General features: G+C 38.8%; 1 protein-coding gene and 1 pseudogene across 1 annotated transcript; both read right to left on the minus strand.

Annotated features, from left to right (window-relative positions):
• The window catches only part of LOC136671375 (guanine nucleotide-binding protein G(q) subunit alpha-like), a 99,904-nt pseudogene that overhangs the window by 60,223 nt on the left and 26,927 nt on the right, over positions 1–12,754 (minus strand).
• LOC136672016 (mast cell protease 4-like) lies at positions 1,470–6,079 on the minus strand. Its single transcript, XM_066647950.1, has 6 exons — positions 6,022–6,079; positions 5,117–5,185; positions 4,224–4,358; positions 3,927–4,066; positions 1,866–2,096; positions 1,470–1,622 (listed from the first exon to the last, which is right to left on the minus strand). Exons 1-6 carry the CDS (start codon positions 6,077–6,079, stop codon positions 1,470–1,472), a joined length of 786 nt encoding a protein of 261 aa, XP_066504047.1.

Here is a 12,754-nt window from a genome sequence, read left to right on the forward strand (position 1 = left end):
TCTGGATCCAGTGAAGGAGGCGACCCAGGCCCCTCTGGATCCAGTGAAGGAGGCGACCCAGGCAGAACATTAATAGTGACAGCTATTAATGTTCTGTTAATGTTCATCTACAGGCCTAAATTGTGTATGGTAGTAACCATTACCACTATGTGATTTTGCTCTGTAATATATTGTTGGTGACCACTAAACTTTGTTGTGTGGTATGTGACACATTGGCTGGTGTAATGGATTTATCATTCATGTACTGCAGACATTATAGTAAACAAGCAAGATTCTGTAAGGATTGTAAGACTTCAGTTTACTGAAGCACACACCTGCGCTGTACTGGTTTCCCATTATGACGTGAAGAAAAAGTTTACCCCCATAATTGTCATTGTATAATTTGCACCCTGATTCTGATCAATGGGCTAGTTGTATATGAAACCGCTTATCCAGTTGAGGGTCATGGTGGGTCCGGAGCCTACCCGGAATTACTGGGCACGAGGTGGAAGCACACCCTAGAAGGGGCTGTAGCATATTAACATTCATATATATTCTGGTTACAGTAATTTGTTTATTACATACATATATATTCCATCCATCCATCCATTATCTGTAACCGCTTATCCAATTTAGGGTCGCGGGGGGTCCAGAGCCTACCTGGAATCAAGGCGGGAATACACCCTGGAAGGGACGCCAGTCCTTCACAGGGCAACACAGACACACACACATTCACTCACACACTCACACCTAAGGACACTTTCGAGTCGCCAATCCACCTGCAACGTGTGTTTTTGGACTGTGGGAGGAAACTGGAGCACCCGGAGGAAACCCACGCGGACACGGGGAGAACACACCAACTCCTCACAGACAGTCACCCGGAGCAGGAATCGAACCCACAACCTCCAGGCCCCTGGAGCTGTGTGACATACATATATATTTCCTTTTTGAATTCCCATTATATATATATAATAATTATGATAATATTTTAGGCTTCATCCTGGGCATTGTTAAAGACAATAATATTGTCTAAGTATAACACATGAAATATGCAGGCATTCATTTATATAAATGCACTCCTGATGGTGTAGCTGCATTCATGGGTTTAATCTTTGATATAATTATGCACAAAAACTCCACTCGAGTGCTAATAGCAACTTCTCTGGAGAATCTTTTACATTCTGTATATTTTATAAACCTATAATTACAGTATACAACGTGAGAGGACAGGTGACATCCGAACAAGTGGTGATTAAACTCATAACAGTTTTTAAGGCAAGAAATGGTTTCTTGTGAAACTAACACTATTTAACACTATTTATAGTGAAATAACAAGTTCTAGGTGATGTTCTAATGACAGTGCTTCATCCATATTCAGTCAACATTTAACCTTACATTCTTTTACAATGGCATAGGTTTCACAACATAGGCTCTTCCTTCAGTGAACTGAAACACCACTACAACCAAATGAAGGCCTCTTTACAGTGGAATTACTGGTGTTCAATTATTTTATTGATCCAGGGCATGAATGCAGCAATATTGGTGTAGGCATTTGGTTTTGTGGGTTTGTCACAGTTGTCCTCAGTGAAGGAAGCAATGCAGACTGCAGTGTTATCACACACCAAAGGACCACCAAAGTCCCCCTGCAACAAAACATAAGCAAGGTTAACACACTGCTGAACTAAACCTTTATAAAGCTCCTGCTCAAATTCTAAAACCTGATATTTTTCTCCTGACCTGGGATTAGGCTTAGACCTGGACTAAATTGTACTTTCTGTAGTTAATCTCCAATCAGAATGCTGGGTATTTCAGGACTAGGATTAAGCCTGGTCCAGGAAACTGAAATCTGCTTGGGTTTAATGAGTTTAATCTTAAGGATAATTTACCTGACAAAATCCACCTTTAACACCACCTGCACACAGCATGTTGTTGTAGTTCCAGTATGTTTCACAATTTTTGTAGACGTGGATGTACGTCTCCAGAAGTACGTTACTTGCCTTTCCCTTGGTTTTAATTCTTCCCCAACCAGCTACGCTGCAACACCCATGAGTGTCTTTGGTTAGTTTAGAGACGGAAATCTTGGCAGCATTCTTGCTGTTTTCAGTCGACTTTCCTAGCTGTAATAAAGCCAAGAAAATTTGTCAGAAATGTAGTAAACTGAACTTGATTAAGGTGAAAGAATCTGGATGGTGGCGCATGGTAGGAGATACTGCTGCCTTCTGTGCAGCAGACAAGGGTTTGATTTTCCTACTTGAGCGATAAGGTCTCCTTACTGTAGAATAAAAATCCTTGGGTAATATTACATTTGTTGAATGATGTTCTGGGGTTGTATTCTTTAAGTATCAGTAAGGTTACTAACAGCACTGGGTGTAACAGCCTCATGACTTTAATCCTGCTTTGAGTCCCTGTCACTTTGAGGTGCACACATTTGTGATGTCATCAGTCAATCATTCAAAATGTATTTATGTAACGATGCCAATTCTTTGTTAATAGTGTTCAGTTAAAGTCTGTCTTTATCTGTTATTTTCATGTTTATTTATATATAATTCCACAACATTTGTTTATTTAACTTACCTGATGTGTCTGTGTAATTCCGGTTGGTGTGTGGAACTTTTTTGTTGGTTGTTTTTTTTTTTTTTTTGTACCCCTACGTTTGGTTTCCGGGGACAGCTCCTTTATAAGGAGTAGTTTCGCGCCCATCCGCACCCTTTTCTCTGTGGCATTTGGCGGGAGCGGTGAGTGAAAGTTTGGGAAGTTGAATCATTTTAAACCATCTGTAATAAACAATAATATCCATGTTTGGTTTGTGTAGGGGCTTAGAGTGAGTGATCGCTAACCGGAGTGAGATATTTTAATCACTGTTTTGTCAGCCAATAAATGGAGATGCACTTCAAAACACGTCGGTGGTCCGGTCATTATTAACCAACACAGCACAGAGCAAATAAGAAGCAGCCACCGGTTACATTTATGTAGCACATTTTTGTAAGTGATTTGTAAGCCCCATGCGAGCAAGTCAAAGGCAACAGTGGCAAGGAAGGACTCCCTCGAGGCTGGAGGAAGAAACCTTGGGAGGAACCAAGACTCAAGTGGAACCCATCGTCCTCTGGTCAAACTTCTGATAGAAATCAAAGAGTGAGCAGTTGTGTAAGAGTTAAAACAGAACAGGGAAAGACTCAGCTCACCCCCCAAATGCCCACCAACAGTTTGAGAACACATTTTAGGTAAAATCTTTAGGTTTTATTTGTTTCTCTCATGTAAACTCAATACAGAGTCATATCATAATATTATGTGCTCTTCCTTATTTCTATATTCACTGTCCATTGTCGAAGTCACACAGCTCCAGGGACCTGGAGGTTGTGGGTTCGATTTCCCACTCTAGGTGCCTGTCTGTGAGGAGTTGCTGTGTTCTTCCCATGTCTGCGTGGGTTTCCTCTGGGTGCTTCGGTTTCCTCCCACAGTCCAAAAACACACGTTGGTAGGGGGATTGGCGACTGAAAAAAGTGTCCGTAGGTGTGAGTGAATGTGTGTGTATGTGTTGCCCTGTGAAGGCCTGGCACCCCCTCCAGGGTGTATTCCTGCCTTGCACCCAATGATTCCAGGTAGACTCTGGACCCACCGCGTCCCCTGAATTGGATAAGCGCTTAAAGATAATGAATGAATGATTTCTAATTAGTGAAAGAGTTCCTAAGAACTTTATTCTGTTGAAGTGTAATGTAACTAAAGTGCTAGTGTATCTATTTCTAGCAGAAATATCCTCCCATGTTGTAGTGCGTATAGACCATTAACCTTAAACCCTAAGGGCTTGATGCTTCAGTTCCTCACACTCATCACAACATACCTTTCATACTCAGAGAAGTTACTGTTAACTTCAGAATACACTGAAAGACATGTCCTAATATCAATACCTGTACAATAAAGCTAGGCTGAAAGTAAATAGCAGAGTTTACCTTCAAAAGCATGATGTCATTGCTGGGGGCAGGGTAATGGAACTCTGGATGAATGTGGTGCTCCTTTACTGCTATACGCTCAAAGTCATTGGACTTCAGATCATGAGCTCCGATCACTGCTGTCACTTCTGCCTTATCCAGTCCACTCCTAGAGGAACCAGAAGACAGAAACTTGCTGAAAAAAGGGTTTCTTTACTCTGTTTACTCCCCAGTTTAGCAAACAAACAGAAACTAGGCAGAAGTGACAGTCAGATGAAAAGGTCAGTTTGCCCAAAACCTTCCATTAAAAATGTGCATACGTTTTCCAGCAGTGTGCAGACGTCATGACAAAGAGATCAGACACGAGGAAACCCCCACAGGCGTGCTCCCCGTTTCCTTGAACAGAAACCATGTAGAGTCTGGAGTGGGGCTTTGCCACTGTCCCCAAAATGACTGAGGTGTGGGGGGAGAGAGAGAGAGAGAGAGATTACAGGATTTCAGTACAAAAACATGCTGGCTATAAGTACTTACTGGTATGTATATTTTTCGCTCTTCTCAGAGACAACACTGAACCAAAGCTCTAATATCACCAGCCACTGCCATTAAACAATGTACATTTTAAAAGATACACTGCAGCAAACTTGGTAAATGAAATCAATGGAACCTAGTCAATGTTTCTTATACCTGTGTTATTGATTACGTTCAGTTGACCACTATGATCAGGTAATAATAAGCTCTTTAGATTATATAAGTTTCTTCTAGACCTGTTCTTGTTGTAAGTAAATCTATCAAAATATTTGTAATGTGACAGCTCACCCAGGGGTGGATTGAAACAGGGCAAGCCACGAACAGAGCACTAGAGAAATAGGCCTCAAGTGCAGAGACACACAAACAACCCCTCTGGAAGTTAGGAACACCAAGACAAAATGAAACACGAGAGGAAAACCTAAGATGTCAGGGGAAAACTGATCAGCTCAGAATTGAGCAAAATAAAACAAAGGCAAGAGAGCTTCCCAAAACAAAAGGGAGGGACAAGATGAGACAAAAGAAATTAGAAATAAGTTGTGTTCTATCATTAATTATTTATTTATACTAAAAAATGGTAAAGAAAAGAAAATGTTGAATCCCAAGAGAAAAACCAGAGGGAAAGCTCTGGTGAAGAAGAAGATAGAGTGAACCAGGAGAAAACTCAAGAGCCTTTACTAAATTACCAGCCAGATTTGCACTGCACTCTGAAAAGAGAAACCCAAGACTGAGCACTGAGGTGTGTGTTGACTTCCCTTAAGTAGGAGTAGCCCAGGTGGAACCAATTGCCCCAAATTAAGAGTGGCTCTGTGTCCCTCTAGTGACTGGGGGTGGTTTAGCAGGCAGCCTCACCCCAGCCCCAGGCAGACCTCTTACAATATTGGCCAATAATTTTCATTTTGCTTAAATTAATCAACATTTTAGACGGTTTGCAAATTTAATTATTGACAATTTTCAATCTTCTGTTCCAGGGCACTTCAAGTGTGAATATTGCTGTCTCTAAATTCAGTTTTCTAACTTTTATGCTATTGCTGCACATAATTTGACATATATGTGAGTTTTTAAATGTCCAAAAAGCGTTTATAGAACTGACTGTTCAAGTTTATTTATCAGGTTTAGGTCATGTTCAGAATTAAGAAGTTTATGTGCTGATATGTGTTAATTAAAAAAGAAATCATACATTTTAATCTGATTACTCTTACGTTGTACCCTGTTCTAATTACATAATACAGATTCCACATTGTCCTAGTCTTCACAAACACTGGAGCTGTTCACATTTACATTGATTGCATTTGGCAGATTCTCTTATCCAGAGCAAGTTACAGTTTAATCCTGTTGCAAATGTGAGCCAACGTAGTGCTGGAGTCTTGGCAGAGGACCCTTATTGGTGTAGCATTGGGGGGTTACACAGCCACACAATTAACCTACCAGAGCACTATAAATAGTATAGGGTTCAAAGCTGTTTTGGAGAAAACAATCATCACCACCAAAGATTTAGACCCTCAACCCTTGGAACTGAAAGCTGACAATTTTCCACTGAGCTACTGGACAACACAGGCTGTGTGTGTGATTATGTGTGTGTGACACTTACTTGAGTGACCAAGGGGCAGCAGTACAGCCAGCAGTAGGAGCAGATGAACCAGAGCCATGACTCTATGCTTTATGTTCTCCACAGTGAGGGAGAGGATATTAAATACTAATGGCTCCTCCTTAAAAATAGATAATTTCCTCTACATTTCCTGTGTGGTTTACTTTCACAGACACTGTGTCAAAAAGAACCAACGGCTGACTTCACATGAAATATGACAAAAAAAAATTTATTATTTCCTACTACTGCACACAAATTGGGCAGTAACTGTTTTTGGTGCCTTATAGAACCCTTCTCTAAATGATGCTATACAGAACCATCTATAACCCATTCTCTATCCATATGACGAACGCTTTCATGATGCAAAGAACAATCTCCTTTAATAAAGAACCCTTGTAGAACAATCATATTTAACAGTGTAGGAAAAATACATTAATTACACAGGTATTTATTAATATAAATGTTCTCCTGATGGGGTGGCTCCATTCATGGGTTCCATCTTTGATTTAATTATGAAACAATCCCTTTGTGGGGAATCTTTTACATTCTGTTTATTTCATAAACCTATCATTACAATATTCAGTATGAGGGGACAGATGGTTTTAATGCAAAACAAGTGGTTTATTTATAATGAAATATCAAGTTCTCGATGATGGTCAGTGACAGTACTTCATCCATACTCAGTCAACTCTTAACCTTACATTCTTTTAATACAACCGGTTTCAGCATATGGCCATTAAAGAACAACTCCACCAAAATCAAGAGTAAAATTACAGGTTTTTATTGACTTAGAGTATAGTCAGATATCATCCACAAAAAATGCCAATTATATCTTTCACTGCTAGAAGGGCTTTACACTCCACACACAATGTTTCTAATAATTAATATGTGAATAAAATATACAGCCATAAAACTTAAGGGACTACTTTAAAACATTTACAAACCACAATTATATTAATATTAAGCTCAGTTACACAATCAAATCAATAATCCAAACGTACCAAAATGTGACTCAGCCCTCTGCACAAAGAGAGAAACAGAAAACATTAAAAGTCATCATATAAAATCCTAACATAAATATAAGAAAAAAAAACAAATACAAATTTTAACACAATCATAAAAGTAGAAAGGCCTTTACTGCTAAAAAAATTACGTATTAAACAATTATATTCAACATTACCATTTTAAACTAACCACGCTGTTCTTATTCTCCTGTTTATTTGCTGTATTGTGAAGACAGGTGATGGAAAAGAATCTCTGAAGACATGGTTAAAGGTGTAAATACATCTTTATTTACGGAAACAATATCTTACGGGTTCTTAAGTATACCGTGAGAGAGTTTTTCGATTCAGTGCGCACTCGTCTCTGTCCCATTCTCTCTCTATCTCTCCATTTTCTCTCTTCCTTCTCTATTTTCACTCTCTCTCTCTCTTTGCTAGGACCCCGATCTATATGGTTCTTTCTCCTTTCCAAATATGGTGAACGTAAAGGGTGGTCTACATTTGCATGTTTAAGGGTCTATGGGAGGGGTAAAATTTATAGTCTCCTATCCTCACTGACAGCTTATCCTAAACATTTCTCTCTTTGGAGCACAGACACAGAGCATACGTCTAAATATATAGAACAGTGAACATCTCTTAATTCAGCACTTAAAGCCTTATTTTTAAATAAACATCATAATCCCCCCCCCTTACGAGACTGTTAAAGTCTCGTAAAATTAAGCAATCCATACATGTTAATGTCATAACAAATAAATGATACATCCTTACATGCAACTTTAGCATTGCTTGCATTATGACACTGTACTGCAGTCCAATTAAATTTACTCTATATGTGTAGGGACTTGACTCATGTAAATGTGTACAGAAATCTCAGAAAATAAAATCAAACCAATGTCCAAATTCAGGCTGGTCGACCCATCGGAGCTGTCCCTACCTGAAACACCCCTTGGCCCTAACATCGAGAAAAAACATCTGAGATTTCAATACACTTACACAGATTTCATTTCATCAGTCTATAAGTTGTCATAATAAACAGGTGTTACAATTTTTAATATCACTCGTATAATGGTTTATCAATATCAAAGATTAGAAATAATAGACAATTCAATAGAAACATATGACATAATATTGTATCACACTACAGCTCTCCAGCATTTTTGTCTTCTGATGTGATGTTGATGACATATTGAATTTCAGCAAGTTTTCACTATTCTGTTTCAAAGTCCTTCTCTTTTATTGTCCTCTTTTGAGTTTTTGGATCCCTGTAACACTTTAGGAATCTTGAACCACCATCCACCCTTACAGTGTTCTTCCCCAATTTTTATTCTGGAAGAAAGAAACAACAGCCAGTATCTTTTGCTAAAATGACAGATGCAAATAAACATCAAATACAAATTAATAATAGTAATACATTAGTACGTGTTATAAGCTACAGTTTATACTTCATCCTACAGTCATTATAATTTATTACTAAATAATAAACCTAACAAAATAATAAAATAATGTCATAATTGCATAGTAAAGTCGAATAGTGGATATTCAAAATGGATATCTCTTCACCAGGTTGTTTTCCAAAATTTCCTCCTCAGTCCTACTTAATAATGGCATCTGCACTTGATCTCCAGGCATTACAACTCCAACCCATTTCAACATAGCCTTTGCACAGGTTAACAACAGTGTACAAAAACAAAACATTATACACAATGCTAAAAGAGATGCTCCAAAAACTTGAGCCAACATTGCTCCAAGTGGTCCTAATTTCTGCAATAACCAAGCATTCACAGACCATCCAGCTCCTTTCAATGGACCAAACGCCTCCCTTATATGCTTCAATGCTTCTATAACACTTTGTCATCTTATCAGATTTATCCAGAATCAAGATGTAACAGGCATCCCCTGTTAGATTCAAAGCCACACATAAACCTCCTTGCTTAGCTAAAATGCAATCCAGAGTCATGTCATGTTTTAACAATGTTAATCTATGAATTTTTTGTGTATTTGAGGAATACTGAAACCCTCTTATTTTCTCATTAGCAAATCCTTGTAAAGTGTATGTTATATTATCTATATGATCTGCTAAAAATCCCACACCATACCATGGAAGTAATCCTATACCCCATTTTTCTCCTATACTGATTCTCCAATGGTAGGCTTCCAAAATATGAAACTGAGCAATTTCCCTTTTCTTTCTTCTCCCAGAAATACCTTCAGAATTCCCTTCATCAGTTGCTTCACATTTTTGGAGAGTATAAACATCATAAGGAAGCTTTAATGTTGCCATATAACAACAGCCTGTCCACCCATATGGTAGAAATATGTATGCTTTATTTCCACAAACCCACCAAAAATCCTTAAAATTTCCTATAGTCACATTTATAGGCAAAATGTCATACTGCACCATTAATGTTCTATGCTGTTTGCTATCTGGTGTATGAAAATTCACTTTAAACAAAGCATTCTTAGGTTTAGGTTCTTTACAATTCATCATATAACGAGCACAATCAGATAAACATCCCGGTCCATTTTGAGTATTATTGGAACAGAAGTAGTCTTTAGTCCCCACAAATTTTACTTCCATTGCATCAGGCAATGCTGTCAGTATATTTTCATGCTGATCAAGGAAATTCACATATGGCAGCTTCATCAACCAAGTACAATTTAATCTAGGTCTTAGCAAATGCACTGATAAAGTAATTATTCTATCTTCTGCAGAGTTTTGCTGATATAATAACCATGATAAAGCATAAGATTGACACATAGCATGCAGTGGTTCTGGTACTGTAACTTTCACCACACATAGACCAGTCAACTTCTTACTCATTCTTATGGAACGAGTTATTTGCTGAAACCATATATGTCTAGCTGCCCATGGGTCTGTGATTTGTAGCACTGAAGAATCAAATCTATATGCTTTCCATTTTGCTTCTTTTCTGTAGTGGAAATAGTATGCACACGTTGCGGTGGCATAAGCACTACATAGCGGAGTCAATGATAATTGATTATTATTTTATTAATAATTAATTATTTAATTCATTTTGCTAAGCTCCATGTTTGGGAGGCATTAACTAATATGTAGTTTCTTTACCTGTCTTAACTTCAGCTTAGACAAGAAGGCCATCTTCACATATGATACAGCAGAATTAGCTAGAATTAACTATTATTAATGAATTATGCTCATTGATCCGCCGTTGGTTCTTGACACTGAAATGGAATCTGAACTAGAAGTTATAATTCCATACAAGAAAGGTGCACACACAATCAAATAACCAAGGATTGGTTTTATCACACAACTGGTTTATTAATTGTAAAATAGAACAATGAATATTGATTATACATTCATATATTGAAATGGATTACAGTGATACATGAGGGAACAGGGAGATTAATATATGAGGGAAATTCTGTTTGATAATTATTACCCTAAGTTCTAAGAAAGGCTATTGTTTATCCTAGCAGTACCTTTCAGTACCAACCCATGAGCCATGAGAGACGTGAGACCATGTGACCATACGTATCTGGAGATGGGCAGGGAGCATGTCGCTGACGGTGCCTTCCAGCACGACTTCCTGGAGGATTGCAGACACGGGCCTTGTAGGTTGCAGCTGTGGGCATTCCTTTTCTCCTGAGGCTTTCAGATGCAGCCGTCGGTTCTGAAGTTCTCTGTGGGGATTCTTCGTCGTCGCTGATCTGCCGCCTTGTGAGAAAGAGACACGTCCATGCAGGTCTCTCCTCATCTCAGAAGGTCATTCTGAGGGTGCGTGCGGCCTTCTTTCGTCGTTATTGGTCCGGAGGCATTGTGTCCCTTTTAGGGTCATAGGTCTAAGGTTGTCTTCATGCTCTGGGTGTGGCATTGAAATTTCGTTAGGGTTAAACTATAGCTTTTCTTAATCTATAGTTTCTATCTGGACAACATTAATATAGAAACATTGGTTCCCTCTGGATCACGAGGGGCCCAAGACTGTTGAAGAGAGCCATGAGAGAGCTTAAGAGAGCTCTCTGACTACCCTATCTGAGAAGCATTGTCTGCTGGAAGCAGGAGAGAGACGTTCTTCAGAAAAATGTCTTCCACTCCAAAATTCTCGAAGAGTGTTTCTCAGAGGAGTGTTATCAAATGAGTGAGCTCTGCCAAGTGTGGTCTGTCACTGGCTTTTACCAGAGTTTAGAAAACCCGCCCTGAATACCTGATTCGTCCTCAGTGAGGGAGAATTGGAGCATTTATTGCTCCTGATTGGCTGTTTCCTGTACTTTGGTAGTGGCATCACATAGAATTTATGACACTTGACAAGACAAAGACTTGACCATCTCTGGTGAGTGAATATCCCAGGATTCTGAATCATACTTTACATACACATAGTATGTGGCTACCTTGGTTCTACATAAATTCATATAAACAAAAATGATCCCACCCATTTTGATTGTCCAAATGGAATTAATTTCAAATAACAGCCCATTCTGTTATTTCCTTGACAGTGGCATTCCTGTTTGAGGTGCAGCGACGTTTAAGATCACAAGCATCCAGTAGAGTTTTACGGCCTTGGCGCTTAAGCACAGCAATTGTTCCAGATTCTCTGAATTTTTTGATGATGTTATGCACGGTTGATGATGAAAACTTAAAAGTCTTTGCTATTTTACGCTGGGTAACACCATTCTGGTATCTTTCTGCGCAACAGTGGTGGAATCGGTGATCCTCTTACCATCTTGGCTTCAGAGAGACACTGACACTCTGAGAAGCTCTTTTTATACCCAATTTTGTTGTCAATTGACCTAATTAGTGTTAATTGGTCTTCCAGCTGTTCGTTATATGCTCAATTTCCTTTTTCCAGCCACTTATTGCTACTTGTCCCAACCTTTTTGGGGATTTGTTGACACTGTGAAATTTTGAATCAACATATTTTTCCTTTAAAATGTTACATTTACTCAGATTAAACTTTTGATCTGTCATCTACATTCTATTACAAATAAAATATTGACATTTGCCATCTACACATCATTGCATTCAGTTTTTATTCACAATTTGTTTAGTGTCCCAACTTTTTTGGAATCCAGTTTGTAGATGTAAAAGCTTCAGTAGGGCTCAGGTCCTTTATCATGACTATCACTGTACGGGTTATGTACCCTTCTCTCCACACATTTTGAAATGGCACAAATTTAAGCTCTGGCTCCAAATAAGTACACGTGTATTCCCCTTGATCGTTCCCATGTAACATTACGCAAAAGAATTGAACACTCATCTCTAACTTTGAACCTCCTAAAGGCATTAAACAAAAGATACTTTCTCTGGTCACGAGGCACATGATGAACTTCAGGTCCTGCTAACACCACATCCTGACATTGACTATTTTTCCACTTAGGAGGACTACTACTACCTGTATTAAATCTTCCACATGTACAGGGAAGATGAACTGTTTTACCTAATTTAACTTTAATCACAGTCTACAAAGGTGATGGCGTTGTCAGAGGCACTAGTATAGTTAGATGTGATCCATTTACCCCCTCAGTAACTTTCAACACTGGAAAAGTAAAATTCTCTAAAGTTTCATTCTCTTTAGTTCTCATATTGTCACGCCTTCATCCTGTCAAGTCTGTTGTCCCCGGTCATGTGCTCTTTTTAGCACATGGCTATGTTTTGTTTATGTCCTTGTCTCCGCCCTTGTTCCGCCTCCTCGTCCGTGTCATGTGTTAACCCGTCCTCCTCGTTATCTGTCCAGGTGTGTCTCATGTCCTGTTTGTCGTTG

Source organism: Hoplias malabaricus, chromosome 16 (assembly GCF_029633855.1).
Source record: "Hoplias malabaricus isolate fHopMal1 chromosome 16, fHopMal1.hap1, whole genome shotgun sequence".
Classification (NCBI taxonomy): domain Eukaryota; kingdom Metazoa; phylum Chordata; class Actinopteri; order Characiformes; family Erythrinidae; genus Hoplias; species Hoplias malabaricus.